The sequence below is a fragment of the Sceloporus occidentalis genome, unplaced genomic scaffold (assembly GCF_023333645.1).
Source record: "Sceloporus occidentalis isolate IW3139 unplaced genomic scaffold, rSceOcc1.0.p SCAF_5, whole genome shotgun sequence".
Lineage (NCBI taxonomy): Eukaryota > Metazoa > Chordata > Lepidosauria > Squamata > Phrynosomatidae > Sceloporus > Sceloporus occidentalis.
In genome coordinates, this window is record NW_028316985.1 from 3,427,044 (window position 1) to 3,443,849 (window position 16,806).

At 44.5% G+C, this 16,806-nt stretch overlaps 1 protein-coding gene across 1 annotated transcript in view; it reads right to left on the bottom strand.

Annotated features, from left to right (window-relative positions):
- The window catches only part of UBE2H (ubiquitin conjugating enzyme E2 H), a 72,709-nt gene extending 60,706 nt beyond the window's left edge, over nucleotides 1-12,003 (bottom strand). Inside the window, exon 1 of the mRNA XM_089527405.1 lies at nucleotides 11,683-12,003. Coding sequence (XP_089383531.1) covers nucleotides 11,683-11,735 — 53 coding nt within the window. The 5' untranslated portion in view covers nucleotides 11,736-12,003. The remainder of the gene's footprint in view (nucleotides 1-11,682) is intronic.
- Nucleotides 12,004-16,806: the final 4,803 nt, after the last annotated feature.

Below are 16,806 nucleotides of genomic sequence, written 5' to 3' on the forward strand. Positions count from 1 at the left end.
AGGAACCAATATTCCTTGCACGGAGAAAAACCAAGAGGCTCAGGATGAGCACCCTGCTGGAGAGGAACCTCTCTTAAGACATCTGATGATGACAGTCAGTGTCCAGGCCCAACTTGAGAATCAAAAATGCATAGCAAGACCGACAAATGAAAATATGGGATGATCTTGCTAGTTTTCAACTAAAGAAATTAGGATATTGGCACTTTTGTATTTTGAGATTACCATTCCAAGTCCCAAACTATGTCTTACTTACTAACTTGAGATGTGGAACCTTCTCCCAAGACTGCTGTCTAACCCTTCAAGTGAGCCAATTCCAACTGCTTTTTAAAAAAATGCATTTTATATATCTTTGAAATCCAATTAACACATTAATTGCACTACAACTGAATATCTACTTTCAGCTGTACCAGTTAATGAAGCTGAATCCACACACAAACAAGCTCTTATTAGAAGACAGATCAAAATGAAAAGGTTGCAGAGGCCTTGTATTGCATGCTGTTCTCAGCCAATTCGTGTTAGGCTGCTCCAGCCCCAAATCACCATTTTAATGATATTATAAGTAGATGCAGCACTCTTTCAAGTCTGGGTTACAAGACTAAGCTTCAATGGGATACGCAATCAAACTGACAAAGCAACAATGAGACAGTGAATTTAAAATCAAAGCCAAGCCCCCCTTCCATACAAGCAAGGAACCTAGCACAGGCTAGTTAAGTTTATTTCTGAAAGCAGCGAGGTGGAATCCTGGAAAGCTATCATTTATGCACAGCTGATATCACATTAGCAATCAATCAGCATGCTCAAGCAACTCATTAATTGCAGATTAAAAATATGAATTTTTAATCAGAGCTGCCCCTCTGTGAAATGGTGTTCCCTGCTTATATTGTTGTAAGCAGACTGTTCCTCACTACATAGGTTTGCCACATTATATTTGATTTGCCCATGTTTAGTCAAAACTAGTGGGAAAGTAATTTAAGTTAAACATACACAATGAAAAATAGAACTTTATTTTATTTTAATTTTTGGCTATAAGGCAATCTATAAGCCGCATTAATTGGCTAGTAGTCCCATATGTATAACTGTGTATTTCATAATCATTTTCAACACTTTGTGTTCACAATGGCTATTTTCACTTACAATTCTTTAGGATTTTCTGCAGCTACAGATTAAAGTGGCTAGTTTTTCTGCAAAAAAGAACAAGACTGGATTGCAAAGCATGAGTCAATAAGACTGGGAGTTAAGGGAAGTACTGTATCTTGTGTGACAACCAACTAAAACACCATACAAGGTGGAGAGAGGACATCCGAACATTGATTCTGAACATCACAACAGTGATAAAGCCTTCAAAGGACACTTCACACACAGGACTTTTCTCCCTGCTCCCCAACCCCAATCATAAGAAAAGAAAAAGTATACATGATATTGCATTTCAACAAGATTCTAAGTTTGTGCTTCAATTAAGGATTTGTAACAATTGGGACAAATTCTGTTTCAGTCAAATATACTTGATTCAATAGCTTGTTTGTCTGTCCAACCCTTCAGCATCCCTTTCATGCTAGCGTCTTTAATTACATTTTCAAAGGCTGTTTATAAATCATACCAAAGAGCTTTAAATCTCCTTTCCCCACTAACTGCTAAGTAAATGAGGGAGGGGCAACTGGGTGGGAGCCATGAACCAATTCCTCTTCCCCAAGGACTGCATTCCCTCCATAACATGCCTCAATGACAGTTTTCCTCTGCACCTCTCAAAATGGTGACAGAAACTGATGGGCTGTTCCTTCCTGTCATTGTTTTGAGAGAGACTGCAATGAAAAACTGATGCATTTGGTAGTAGTGCAGTTCTTGGTACTTAAAGGGTTATTTTTTATTTGTATGCAAAGTTTTATTTATTTACTTACTTTCATACCTTTGAATACTTTCTCCATGGTCTGGGATAGAAAATTACCTCCAAATTGGACCAACTTAAAAAAAAAGTATTTGGAGCTGATGTGGGGGCTTCTGTAACCACAAATGTGTGGCCTGGGGTATTACAACCCCTGGGCATAACTTTGCACACCCCTGATATAAATACCTGAAGAACTGGTCATGAGCAGGAAACTAATGGTTGCTGTATGCTGAAGTTAAATGGATATGGGGTACATTTTGTGTTTAATGTTTTAGAACTGTATATTTAATTTCACTAAGTACATTCTATGATTCTTCTACTCTGTGTATGTCTTCAAATTGTTTCTGATTTATGGCAATCCTAAAATTAATCTATCATGGGATTTTCTTGGCAAGATTTGTTCAGAAGCAGTTTGCCTTCACATCAAATCTGAATTATGACACCCTTCCCCTATAGTTTTCTAGCAAGATTTGTTCAGAGGAGGTATGCCATTGCCTTCCGCTGAGGCTGAGAGTGTGTGACCTGCCCAAGGTCACTCAGTGGGTTTCATAGCCAAGCTGGGAAACAATCCCTGGTCTCCAGAGTCATAGTCCAACACTCAAACCACCACACTAGGCTGGCTCTCTGTACTGCTTTTTAAATTCTGCTACAAACCAGTGAGAGTTAAAAAAAATAGATATCCAAAAATAACTAGGATTGGGGAGCATCAAGCTGGATTTGGTTTGCTGCTTTCAATTTTGAATCCTGTTACCCTCTCGCCTCACAATATTGCTGAGGATAAAGTGGAGGAGAACAAACATGATATACATCACATTGGGTTCCTTCAAGAAAAGGACAAACATGCCTTTACTGAAGATGAAGAGGCCACCAATTTTCATGTTGAGGATTCTATGGCAATTCAGCTGAAGCTGGGAACATACCTTCCTAGGGAGCACCTTATATCCAGTGGGATTTCAAAGCAAAATTCACTGCTGGAACTATTGCTGTTTGACTAGCATGTCTGTACTACTTGTGGGGCCTCAAGCCTATTTGTACAGCCACTGAAGAACTCCATAGGTGGCATTCTTGCCCCTTTTTTTGCCTGCTCCAGCCCTATGGCACCTCATCAAATGCCCAGTGACAATGTGGAACTCTCTCCCTCTCGTACCTTCTGGCATCTGTTCTCAATAGACAGGTAGAAAGGGGGATGAAAAGAATGGTGAAAATAATTCCTCTTAAGTGGACCTTGGTAAATGCACTGCTTCCTGAAACCAGGAAGGACCAGAACTGGGAAGAATCCTCCTTCTACATAGGAAGAGCACATCAGACATATTTAAATCCTGGCCCTGTCTTTTGGGACCAAGTAGAAGAGCAAGCCAGTCTAAGATACCTTGCTCTACTAATGAAGAAATCCTATGCTTACTCCTATCTTCATGTTACAGGAGGGAATGCTAATATTCAGAAATTGTGACATGTCCAGTGTTAGACGACAAGGCAAAACAGCAGAGATGAGCCCAGGGTTCCCATCATTCAGCTCTTTATCACCAGCTTCCATATGGGTACTATTCTGGAACTTGACTTTCTTACTAACACACCTTATGTCTGCGAGGAGAGAGACTTCCCCAGCTTCTAGTGGCAATCCTCACCTTGTTTCCCTATTCAAAGCTCTTTCTCAAGTGTCCATTTCACCATGGCCTGATCTTTTGGCAGAGGTATTAAAAGATAGAAAGATTATTCAAAGATAGATTACAGTGTTTGTTTTTTTAAACTTTTTAAAAGTAATTGACAATCTGGACACATTTCCACTTGTTGCAGAAATACTGGAACAAATCCTGTATCGGTGCCAGAAGATCAACATGGCCCAATTATCTTGTATTAAAAACAAAACAAACACTGCCCAACCCCCAGAAAGAGAATAAAAATCAATGAAAGAAAACAGATCTCAAGATAGAACAGGTTCAGAGGGCAATATTTGAGAAACACTGCTCCTATGACCCACGAGACTTTCAACCCCATGCATCAAATTGTTGCACAGTAATTTATAGCACTATTTCATTTGAAATGTGGTGCTGGAGAAGAGTACTAAGGATTCTGTGGACAGCCAAAAAAGACAATAAATCAAGGCAGAAATCTCCCTGAAAGCCAAGATGATGAAGCTGAGGCTGTCGTACTTTGGCCACATCATGAGAAGGTAGGACTTATTTAAAAAGAGAATTATGTTGGGAAAAGTAGAGGGATGCAAAACGAGAGGAAGGCCACATGCTAGCTGGTCGGATTCTATAAAGGATCACAGAATCATAGAGTTGGAAGAGACCGTAAGGGCCATCCAGTCCAACCCCCTGCCATGCAGGAAATCTAAATCAAAGCATACCCGACAGATGGCCATCCAGCCTCTGTTTGAAGATCTTCAAGGAAGGAGACTCCATCACTCTCCGAGGGAGTGTGTTCCATTGTTGAACAGCCTTTACTGTCAGGAAGTTCCTCCTAATGTTGAGGTGGAATCTCTTTTCCTGCAGCTTGCTTCCATTGTTCTGGGTCCTGTTCTCTGGAGCAGCAGAAAACAAGTTACTCCCTCCTCAATATGACATCCCTTCAAATATTTAAACAGGGCTATCATATGACCCCTTAACCTTCTCTTCTCCAGGCTAAACATCCCCAGCTCCCTAAGTCGTTCCTCACAGAGCATAGTTTCTAGAACCTTCACCATTTTAGTCGCCCTCCTTTAGACACGCTCCAGTTTCTCAACATCCTTTTTGAATTGTGGTGCCCAGAACTGGACACAGTATTCCAGGTGAGGCCTGACCAGAGCAGAATAGAGTGGCACTATTACTTCCCTTGATCTAGATACTATACTTCTATTGATGCAGCCTAAAATTGCATTGGCCTTGTTAGCTACTGCATCGCACCGTTGACTCATGTTCAATTTGTGGTCTACTTGGACTCCCAGATCCCTTTCACACATATAACTCTCGTTCAGCCAGGTGTCCCCCATCCTATATCTGTCCATTTTATTTTTCCGCCCTAAGTGCAGTACCTTACATTTCTCCGTGTTGAAATTCATTTTGTTAGATTTGGACCAGCTTTCTAATCCATTAAGGTCATTTTGAATTTTGATCCTGTCATCTGGGGTATTAGCTACTCCTCCTAATTTGGTGTCATCTGCAAATTTGATAAGTATGCCCCCAATTCTGTCATCCAGGTCATTGATAAAGATGTTGAATAACACTGGGCCCAGGACAGAGCCCTGTGGGACCCCACTGGTCACTTCCCTCCAGGATGAAAAGGAGCCATTGTTGAGCACCCTTTGGGTTTGGCCGGTCAACCAATTACAAATCCATGTAACAGTTACGTTGTCTAGCCCACATTTCACTAGCTTGTCTGCAAGAATATCATGGGGAACCCTGTCAAAAGCCTTACTGAAATCGAGATATACTATAGCCACAGTATTCCCACCAGGAGGTCCCTGGTATGAATTTATAGGACCCAAACAGATCAGTGGATGTTAGGGAGTATTGAGAGGTCTCATCTACAGGGTCGCCATGAGTCAAGATCAAATTGAGGGCAAAGACAACAATTTATAACCAAACTTTAATTGCAAATTCATTGAGGCAGAGGGAGCCCATCCCTGTCCTTTAGGCTAGCCTTTAAGATTAAAATGATTTAGAATTAACAAGTGCATCCTTCCGCTGGCAGGGAACTTTTCCTTCCCGTCCTGCACCATGTACACCCTTGACCCAGCACAGACTGTCCTACTCACAATCGCCAAAGCCTTCCAAACAAGTCCCCCCAACACTTCCCAGCCCCCATGCTCCTGTACATAAACACACGCTTGTCACACACTCCATCAGCTGTTTGGGTAGCTCCGCCTAAGCTTCAGTTTCCGGGTAGTAACAGAACAGCCAATGAGCTGGCTTGCAGGGCCTGCCCAAAGGCCTTTAGCCTCCAAAGACTTTTCCAAAACAAGCCGTCCTGGGTCCTTCCGGAGCAAGGAGAGGGAATCCAAGTGCCAGGCAAAGGGAGGGAAGGGGGGGATTTCTCTACTCATCAGCCGCCGGGAACCAAACGCCATTTCCCCAAACCTCTTCACAAAGTGGGGGTGGAGGTGGTGGAGAACTTAAAACTTCAAGGTCTAAGTTCACTGATGCCTATTATAAGAAGGACACCCCTGCCAAAGTCAGAAAGACATTGGAGTTTCTTTGTTTTAAACTAATAATTAACTCTGCAACACAAGAAAGAAACCTGAGAAAAAGACAGCCAAATAAATAAACCAACCAAGGGTTGCAATTCCCCAACTCAGGTTGAAATACAAAGACAGACACACATACACACATAAAGAGAGAGATTCTCATTTCTTTCAAAGCTTTGCACAATGTTTAGAGAAGCGTCCAAAAAAGCAACTGAGATGACTCAGAGTTTCAGATCACTGTCATGCAATTGCCAAGATGAGGTTTGCTTCCAACTAGACAAGCGAACAAGTTACCCATGTAATACGAGAGGTTGGCCAACCAACCTCTCCCTTTTTGAGTTGCACAGATGTGTGTGCACAGAAAGCACAAGCCATGTCGAGAGAATAAAAATAGGAAGGTGGTGGGAAGCTACGCCACCAACCATCCCACCAAACCTGTCAGAGAAGGAAAGAGACAACTCTGCACACTTTCCATGGGGCCATGTCCTCATTCCCCGCCCACACCTTGTCCCAAAGTTAGGTACAGGCTCACGGGCTGCGAATGAAGATTACACAGGGGAGGTAGTACCTGACAAAGCAGGAGACGCTGCCATGAGCAACAGAGAAAGCACAGAACCTGAGAACACAAAACAAAAAAATACAGTGGTTCCTCCACATCTGCTGGGTGAGGGGTGAAGGACCCATGTGAACGTAAAAAAATCGCAAACAAAGAAACACTACCCTTTTTACCTAACAGAACACCTCTCTAGGACTCTCCAGGTCTTCCAGTACAACTCTATGGTCAACATCTGCCAGATGTTGACCATGAAATCATGCTAGAGGACCTACAAATGCCTAGAGAATTGTTTTCTCTAAGAACATCTCTGTTCTCCAGCACAACTCTATGATCAACTTCTGGCAGAGTTCTGCTGGAGGATCTAGAGATTCCTAGAGGGAACCTATTAATCAAAACCACAAATAATGAAATCACAAAAGTCAAAGCTGCAAATGTGGAGGGCCAACTGTATATATACGACAGCTCTTCTGCTTGGTAGCCACCAGAAACAATCCACTTCTTCATACAAAAAATGTTCTATCTACAACTTCATATAAAACCAAGGCTGCTATTCTGGACATACTTACTAGGACATAAACCCCACTAAAAACCAATGGGACTTGCTAGCAAACAGTGGTTAGTATCACAGTAGCAGAGATCTGAGTACCCAACAGCCAGCGTGGCATAGTGGTTGGAGTGTTGGATTGTGACCCTGGAGGCCAGGGTTCAATTCCCAGCTCAGTCATAATACCCCCTGGGTGACATTAGGCAAGTCCCACTCTCTTAGCATCAGGGATAGGCAATGGCAAACCTCCTCTGAACAAATCTTGCCAAGAAAACCCATGATAGGTTCACCGTAAGTCAGAAATGATTTGAAGACATACGGCAACAACAACAACAACACAAACAGTGGACTTCCTAGCAAACAATGGTTGGTGTCACTGTAGCTGAGATCCGTGTACCCAAAACACTGACTGTACAGGCACAAATGCAAGCTGGGAACACCACAGAGAACAACAACAACAAAAATGCAGTTTGGTCATCACAACCACACAAACTTTTCACACAGGAGAAAAGTGGTCTGACAATAAATGATAATAAAAGGTTTAGAATGAGGCTTTGTTTTTAGCTGTTTTGTTTCTTCTGATGTACAGGGGAAAAGAGATCAGCAGCTAGTCATGAACTGAAGAAGAATGCCACACTATTTGCTTTTTTCCTGCCAGATAACATGTTATACACACCAACCAATCCTGAGCCCAATGAAGTCATGTATGTATTTTAACAAAACCCTGCTCTTTGTCTCCTAAAATGCTATCGCAGGAACCAAGTGAACAGAAAGTGGGGGAGGGCAGAAGGGAGAAAGGATAGACTAGGTCACAGTGGGGCCTCATCTTGGCATAATCCAGCTGCCTTTTCACAATTTGTATGTAATGAGAATCTACACACACACACTTACACTTTTTGATCACTGAACCTGCTGGAGTCCTAACCCTCCCTCAAACCAGGAGAAAATTGCCATCAAATAAAAGTTTGCATGTGAAGGAGGCTATGACATGCATATGGCAACTCAAGCCAGGGATAAAAATAGCTTCGATTCCAGAGCAGTCATGAGCCACTTCCTATTTGTTAAAAACATTTTAAAAGAGAGTATGAAGCAGAGGTTTTTGTAATTTTCAACAGATACAGACCGGTGGTTAAGGAGGAGGTTAGAAACTCACCATGCACTGTCACCGTTGGCTGTAATAATTCCTCCCCAGCAGGCCTAATCTAAGCAAGTTTGTTTATCTCTGGAAACGAAATGCCATTTGTAACCCCTTCGCCCCTCGGCAGGGTTAATTCCTCCTCCATTAAATACTCCTGGGGGAGGTTAACGTATTCAATAAACATCTCCAAACGCATTTCAAGTGGTTGTGTCACCCCCAACCATGCCTTCGCTTCCCTCCCCACCACCATCACCTGACAAACAGAACTATTAATAAAACAATTCTATAAGCAAATTCATGGCGATAATTCTGAAGCCTGACTCTCCAAATATATACACACAGAGACATGCAGACATGGGCATTAGGTTAACATCCCAGGAGGGGCAAGAGAAAATGTAATTTGAAAAACAAGGATAGATCCTCATAAAAAAAAAGTAAAGGGGAAAATCTACATGGAACTGAAGTGTTACATAAACAAAATCGGCAGCCAGAGGAGAGGAAAGGAAAAGAGAGGGGACACATTTCTGTCGTTTTGGTCTTCTTCCCCCTCCCGCAACCCCACTTAAATGAATTTGGTTATCCAGATTCCCCACCCCCACCCCACATTAAATTCCTCTCCCCCCTTTGCTGGCATGAGAAGCTTCCCGAACAACAGACTAGAACTAAACTGAGTCAATAGTAACACATCCCCAGAAGCTGATCACAAGATTGTAACTGTCAACAACCAAGTCTCCCCCTGAACATGGCCAATGCTTCCCCCCCCCCCCACAGCTAAGTATGGGTCCAATGCACCCCACTCTACAAAGCCGCTTCTATTCATTCTGGTTTGGAGGGGAGAGGGAAGAAGAGCAACCGTGGGGTTGTGTGGGGTGTTGTGATTCCAGGACCACCACAAAGCCTGAAATGGGGTGCACTCAGTCTGGGCACAAATAGAGACAGCCCCCCCACCTCCAACACACACAAAACCATGGATATTGTCCAAGTAAAATCTGTTTACTCCCTTCACCGAGACACGGAGGGTTATTTATAGATGGCAAATAAGGAGGGTTCCCGTTTACACCCCAGAAAACCTGGCTTTGGAAACAGGCCTCTGACACAGAAAGGAGGGCTATGCTCCCCACAAGTCAGTTATTTTGCAAGGAGGGGGTGCTGACTGTGGAGGTCTGATTGTGTAAGCGGGGCCCATTATTTGCTCAGACATGAAGGGGGCTGGTTTAAAGGGGGACCTCTGCCATTTCTAAAGCAAGGGAGGTGGATGGGGAAATGAAAACCTGTTTTGGAGATGTCTATATTTGGGGGAAAGAAGGGGGAGGCTGGGATTCATAAGAAGGCAGAACCTTGTTTGTACAAAGCTGAAGGGAAAATGTCTTCCATTTCCTGCTTTGGGGGGGGGGGGGGGCAGCATGAGATGTGCTCTTGATTCTTTCCTCCAAATGAGAAGTTCACAAGAGTTTTCTCCATTCTTGGAATGGGGGGGAGATTACTTGTTCTCCTAAGGTGTCTCTTTCTTAAAACTGTAAATGAACCTCTCTCTCAGTGCCTGAAAATGTAGGTCTTTTCTATATATCTACAGGGAGGGAGGGTGGATATTTTTGTTCTTTGCAGACCTAGGTTGTCCCACATTTCTTTCTTTCCTTCTTTCTTTCTTTGAGTCTGTGGCTCCTTTCCAAAATGCCTTAACAGGAGTCGCTGCTCTTCCGCCCCAATTAGTTAAATCCTGATAAATAAAATCCACCTGGAGTTGGTGAAAATCACTACTCTCTACCAGAGTTGAAAGCCTCCCCCCCCCCCCCAATCCACCCAAACCATCCTGTCCTAGCATTTTACTTTTCACCCCATATTTTGGAAAAGGTCTTTTCTTTCTAAACCTAGAAAAACAAACAAGAATAAAGGCACCACCATTATTGGGGGGGAGGGGAAGGAGGACAAACAGACAAAAAGGAGGCTCCCCTCAAGGAAGTGGAGCATGTCAATACAGGGGGCTTCTTCACCTGGGGGTCTCCAGAGAGGTTCCCCTCCTCAGATGAGGGAGGAGGCTGACCCCACAGAACTGGGACATGTCAACAGAGGAGGCTTCTTCACCTGGGGGGTCCCTAGAGAGTCTCCTACCTCCACAGAACTAAAACATGTCAATAGAAGAGGCTTCCTCACCTGGGGAGTCTCTAGAGGAGAGGTTCCCCCCCACAGATGGGGGAGAGGCTCACCCCATAAAACTGAAGCATGCCAATAAAGGGGGCTTCCTCACCTGTGGGTCTCTCAAAGAGAGGTTCTCCCTAGAACTGAAATATGTCAATAAAGGGGACTTCCTCACCTGAGGGTCTCTCAAAGAGAGGTTCTCCCTGGAGCTGAAGTATGTCAACAGAGGGGCCTTCTTCACCTGAGGGTCTGTAAAGGAGAGGTTCCTCCCTTAGATTGGGTGGGAGGTTAACCCCATAAAAAGGGAACATATGTCAACAAAGGGGACTTCCTCACCTGGAAGGGGGGGTGCTCTCTAGAAGATAGCAATAGAGGGGGCTCCTTCACCAGGGGAAGGGTCTCCAAAGGAGTGGTGCCCCCCTCAAATGTGGGGAAGGCTAACCACCAATAACCTTGGACCATGTCCCCTCCTCCCTGCCGCCATGGAAGTGGAGCGTATCAATAGAGGGCCTACTCACCTGGGAAGGGGATCTCTAGAGGAAAAGCTCCCCCCAACTAGAGACCCCCAGGTGAAGAAGCCTCTTCTATTGATATACTCCAGTTCTATGGGGGGTGTTCCTCCTTTTTGTCTCTTCCCCCCCAAAGTCTTCCTTTATACCCTAATTGCCCCCCATTTCTTGAACCCCTCTTTTTCTTTCTCCCCAGATATCCCAATTTTGGGAGAGGGGGGTGTTCCTAAGGCATGTCAATGGAGCATATCAATAGAAGGGTCGACTCACTTGGGGTGCAGACCCCTAAGTGGAAAAGGCCCCTCTATTGCTATACTCCAGTTCTATGGGGTGGGTGGGTCTCCTTTTTGTCTCTCCCCCCCCCAGGTGAGGAAGCCATCGTCCAGTCTTAGTGGGGGGTCACCCCCACATCTAAGGGGGGCAGCTCTTCTAAATTCTCTACCCTCATTGCTCTCTCAAAGGGGGTCCCCATTTCTTGACCCCTCTTCTGTGGGGGGGTTCCTTTTTGTCTCCCTCCAAGCAAGTGAGGAAGAAATGGTCCTGTTTCATTGGGGGTCAGCTCCACATCTGAGGGGGGGGGGGCACCTCTCCTAAAGTCTTCCATGCCCTTTCAAAAGGGGTCCCCCCATTTCCTGAACCCCTCTTTTTCTTCCTCCACAGACATCCCAATTTTGGGGTGAAGGAGTGTTCCTGGGCCCCATTTCCCCCATGCCCCCCTCAAAAGAAAAAAGAAGGCCTGCTGGTAAGGATACAGCTTGACCACGTCGGTGTCCATCCGCCTCTTACCAGGGCTGGGGGAGGACATGGCGCCCCCCCGGCCGGCGGAGTCTGAGGCGGCCTCCCTTCTCCTGTCAGGACCCCTTTGGCGATGGGGAGGGACGGGGGGCTGCCAGGAGGGGGCTCCCAGCCCCGCTGACTGCGCCTGCGCGGAGGCCGGCCGGCCTTCTTCCTGCCTCCCCCCTCAATCCCTCCGCGGCCTCTCCTTCCTCCTCCCCTCCAAGAGCCGGCCCTTCCTTCCTTCCCCCTCCGCCTTTGCTGCTCCCTGGCCCCGCTCTGCTCCCCGCGCCCTCCCGCTCCCCAGTCGCTGCTTCGCTGGCTGCCTCAGCTCTTCTGCCTGCCTCTCTCTCGCTCCCTCTGAACCCCTGACGTCATCCACAGTGACCTCACTCCCCAGGCCTCCTCTTATTGGTCCGCGCAGGGAGCGACGCCGCACAGGCCACGCCCCTTAGGCCACGCCCACAGACCCGATGCCCCGTGGCATGCCGGGAGTTGTAGTCCTCGCTCTCTGAGGGGAACACAGGGACAAGGGGAGATAAGGGGAGGGATAAGAGACAGAGGCCTTGGTTGGTAGAGTAATAACCCTCCATGGAAGCACTGTTAGGGCCTTCTTCGTAGTGTAACGTCCGAGACTTCGGCCTCTTGAGTGTTCTGACTGAGTCACATATTAGGCATGCGGGAGCCATTCATGAGTCGAAGAGGTCCGTGTTTCCAGGTCTCCAGAAGCAAAAACAGTGCCCCTGAGCATGGGCAGAGTGCTTTCCCCCTCCCCACATGCGAAGTACAATAACATCCCCAAATCCACAAAACAGGGATAACAACCAAGTCCAAAAAAACAAGTACAAAACGCATGGTGGTGGTCCCTCCACATTCGCTGGGGTTAGGGACGAAGGACATCCCTGTGAATGTGGATAAACTGCAAATAAATAAATAAATAAACACCTCTCTAGGAATCTCCAGGTCCTCCAGTGCAACTCTATGGTCAACATCTGCCAGAAGTTGACCATAGAGTTGTGCTGGAGGACCTACAAATGCCTAGAGAAGTGGTTTCTCTAAGAGCTTCTATGGCACAACTCTATGGCCAACCTCTGGCAGAATTGCGCCAGAGGATCTAGAGATTCATAGAATACACTCATCCCTCCATATTTGCGGCTTTGACATTTGCGGATTTGATTATTCTCGAATTTGATTACTATGTTCTCTCTAGGAATATCTAGGTCCTCCAGTGTAACTCTATGGTCAACTTTAACTAAACGTTACACTGGAAGACCTAGAGATGCCTAGAAAGAACGCTCCACTAGGCATTTGTAGCATCTTTAGCGCGGTTCTATGGTCAGTGTCTGTCGGACCTAGAGATTCCTAGAGAGGTGTCCTCTCAGGTAAAAACATGGTGTTTTTCTTATTTGAGGTGTTTCCATATTCATGGGGGTCTTACCCCTAACCCTAGCGAATATGGAGGGACAAGTGTATATTAATCAAATCTGCAAATAATCAAATCCGCAAAAGTCAAAGCCGCAAATGTGGAGGGCCAGCTGCGTTTTGTATGATTCCAACTCTATGCTTCTATCGCATCAAGAGACTTGAGTAGAGAGGAGGAGGACAAGGGCGTCTTGGAGGTGTCTCATCCGCAGGGTGAGGGCAGCTAACAAACAACAGCAATGATGTGCATCATGCGTATGAAAGAATTAGACAAGATTCGAAAGTATAAAGCTACACAACTGAGCACTAAAGCACTAAATGTCTTGGAGATAATCACATGGGGGTTATCCCGTCCTTGTCCCATTCCTGTCCCATCCTTCCTCCGCAATCTGAGGAAGGACTTTCATATGGCCTCGCACAGATCCTGTTATTCCCCCATCCAAAAAGTATGATTGACCATGGTCATGCAAAAGACTTTCAGATGATGTTGCACAGATCCCATCATTAACCCGTCCAAAATGTGCAATTGACCATGGTCACGCAAAAGGCTTTCAGATGACATTGCACAGATCCCATCATTAACATGTCTGAAAAGTGCAATTAACCATGGTAATGCAAAAGACTTTCAGATGATGTTGCGCTGAATAGACAGACTGTGGTCTAGCTGTCTGTCTCTTTCAACCAAACCAGATGCAGAAATATGGGGGAATGAGATCATCTGATGGGTTTTCCTTTGTTCAAAATCATATTCAGAGGGCCCTAACTTTGACTGGAACCACAGTGCTGGGTGAGAAAGGGTCAATCTTTCTCCTTATCCCAATTTCTTCCATTGTCTCCTCAAGCTGTGCTTAGAAATGGGGTGGGTGAGTCAAAGTACAGTAGAAGTCTTCCTGCCCCCAACAATACTGCAGCTGCAAGTGGTAATTATGATGGAGAAAACCCAATGAAATCATTATCTCTCTTCTTCCAACTCTGTGGTCCTGATCCAGGCCTCTCTCTTCCACACCTGTTTCTAATCCAAGGAGAAATGCAGCTTCTACCAAACAACTTAAGGTATCCTACATCTTTTTTTTCTTTGAGCCCATTTTATCCACACAACAGCCATGAAAGGTAGGTTAGGAGGAGAGGAAATAACTATTTCAATGTAACCTAGGAGTTTGCGGCTAATTTTGGCATTAAGGAGAGATTAAAGCGCATGTAAAGCATCCCGCAAATAAAGCAGAAATGGTGAGTAATTGCATGAATGATTATCACATGCAATGGCTCAAATAAAGTGATATCAGAATTGCATTGTTGCTGAAATCCAGAAAGTCAAAAGGTGTGCGTTAATGTTTCTTTGTGACCACTTTAATGGCGGGTTTTGTGCAACGTGTGAAATCATTTTGCATAACTACGTGGTTTTCCCAGGATATTCATGGGATAAACTGCCGATCTCCTTTGTGTGATAAACTCCTTGTTGGCTTTGAAAACGGAAGTGGTTCTGTTGCTGCTTTCAATTATTTCAAATACTGCTTCCATTCTTTTAAAGGATTGGTATCCTTATAATTTTGATTCTGTTTGTATTGATTTCTTCTGTAAGCTGTTCTGGGTGCTTTTATGGAAAGTGAATTAACAACAACAACAACGGAATAATGATTGAATATGTATTTGGACCAAGCACAATCCAGTGTCATATTTAATTTCTGCCATATAATTTAAATGAATGAGCGGGAAATGCTCCATGAAAGCACTCTTTTGTTTGTGTAGGAAACATCTTCCAGGCAGATTGTGCTCTGTTGTTTCAGCAAAAGTTGGAAATGTGACCTTTTAAATGTTTATTTCTTATTCATGGAAACCCACTGCATGACCACGGACAAGCCACCTTCTCCCAGCCCCAGGGAAGGCAATGGCAAACCTCTTCAGAATAAAATTTTGGCAAGAAAACCCCCTGATAGGTTGGCATTAGGGTCACCCTAAGTCAGAAATTACTTGAAGGCACACAACAATAATTTTATGTATATTCCTGCCTATCTCCTGATATGGGACCCAAAAGCTTACAATATAAGTTAGAACAAAATATCTGAAACAGGATGTAGTTGTTAAGTGTCATTAAGTCAACTTACTTATGGCGATCCCATGAAGGAGAGACCTCCAAGTCACTTTAAAAGCCCTAGTCAGGTGTTGCAGGTTGAGGGCTGTGGCTTCCTAGACTGAGTCTATTCATCTGTAATGTCATCTTCCTTTTTTCCTGCTGCTTTCTACCTTTCCAAGCATTATTGTCTTTTCTAGTGAGTCATGTCTTGTCATGATATGGACAAAGTAGAACAGCCTCAGTTTAGGCATCTTGGCTTCTAGGGAGATTTTAGGCCTGATTTGCTCTAGGACCCATTTCTAGCAGCCTATCATATCCACAGAACTCTTCTCCTCAAATGGTGTGGCACACTCCTTTCTTTAAGAGTTATCCATAGCTTTTCAAGATCTATATAATCAAAGGCTTTGCTATAATCTAGAAAGCCCTGGCTGACTTTATTTTGAAATTCTTGCTGTGCTCCATTACCCAATTACCCAATGTGTGTTTGCAATATGAACCCTAATGCCTCTTCCTTTATTGAGCCCAACTTGGACATCTGGCATTTCTCATTTTGCATATATGGTTAAAGTCTTTGTTGTAGAGTATTGAGCATGGTTTTGTTTGCATAGAAAATTAATGCAAGGTGTCCCCTTTCTTGGGGATTGGCCTATATATTGAGTGTTTCCAAACTGTGGGCCATTATTTTGTTTTCTATATTTGTTGACAGATTTTACTTAGGACTAGAGTAGATTTTGTCTTTGTAGTTTGAAGCAGCTGTATAGTTATGCCATCTGATTCTGGTGTACAATGTTTTTTTTAAAAAATAGCCAATTTAGTTTAAAGCCTTAATTTAAAACAAAAACTTGTTCAAACAATAGTATAGTCAACCTGTAAAGCATTTATGTGCCCCGCTGGTCAAAAGCTGAAGGCCTACTTGGATTAAAAAGTTCTTCCAGAGGGCAAAGAAGAGACCGACTCCAGTGGAAGGGAATTCCACAGCTTTGGAACTGCCTCCAAGAAGGCCCTGTCTTGTGTCTCCATCAGATGAGTTTGTGAGGGTGGTGAGATACAAAGAAAGCCCTCCTCTGTAGATCAGACTACTTTGGCAGTCATATATGGGGAAATAGGGACTTATAGATAGACTGAACCTAAGATGTATAGACAGAAAGCATGGTGTTGGACTGCAGCTCTGGAGACCAGGGTTCGATTCCTAGCTCACCCACGGAAACTCACTGGGTGACCCTTGGATGTGCCACATGCTCTCAGCCTCAGAAGAAGGCAATGACAAACTTTATCTGAACCAATCTTACCAAGAAAACTCTAGAATAGGATTGCCATAGAGTCAACATCAGTCGAAAAGGACTTGAAGGCACACAGCACACACACAAGCTGTATAGAGCTTTGTACATCATAACCAAGACGTTGAATTATGCTGAGACCACAGTTCCTGTAATCTCAGCCAGCATGCTGGCTGGGGGATTCTGGAAGTTGTAGTCCAAAATGTAGCTTTTCCAGAGCTCAAATGCAATGCATTCTTTGAGTTCCAGCCCTACTACCTATAGATGAGTGTAGCTTTCAAGGAGAGCAGAAAGCTTGGCACCTCTGAAGCCAGAGTAGCATCCTGTGTGTG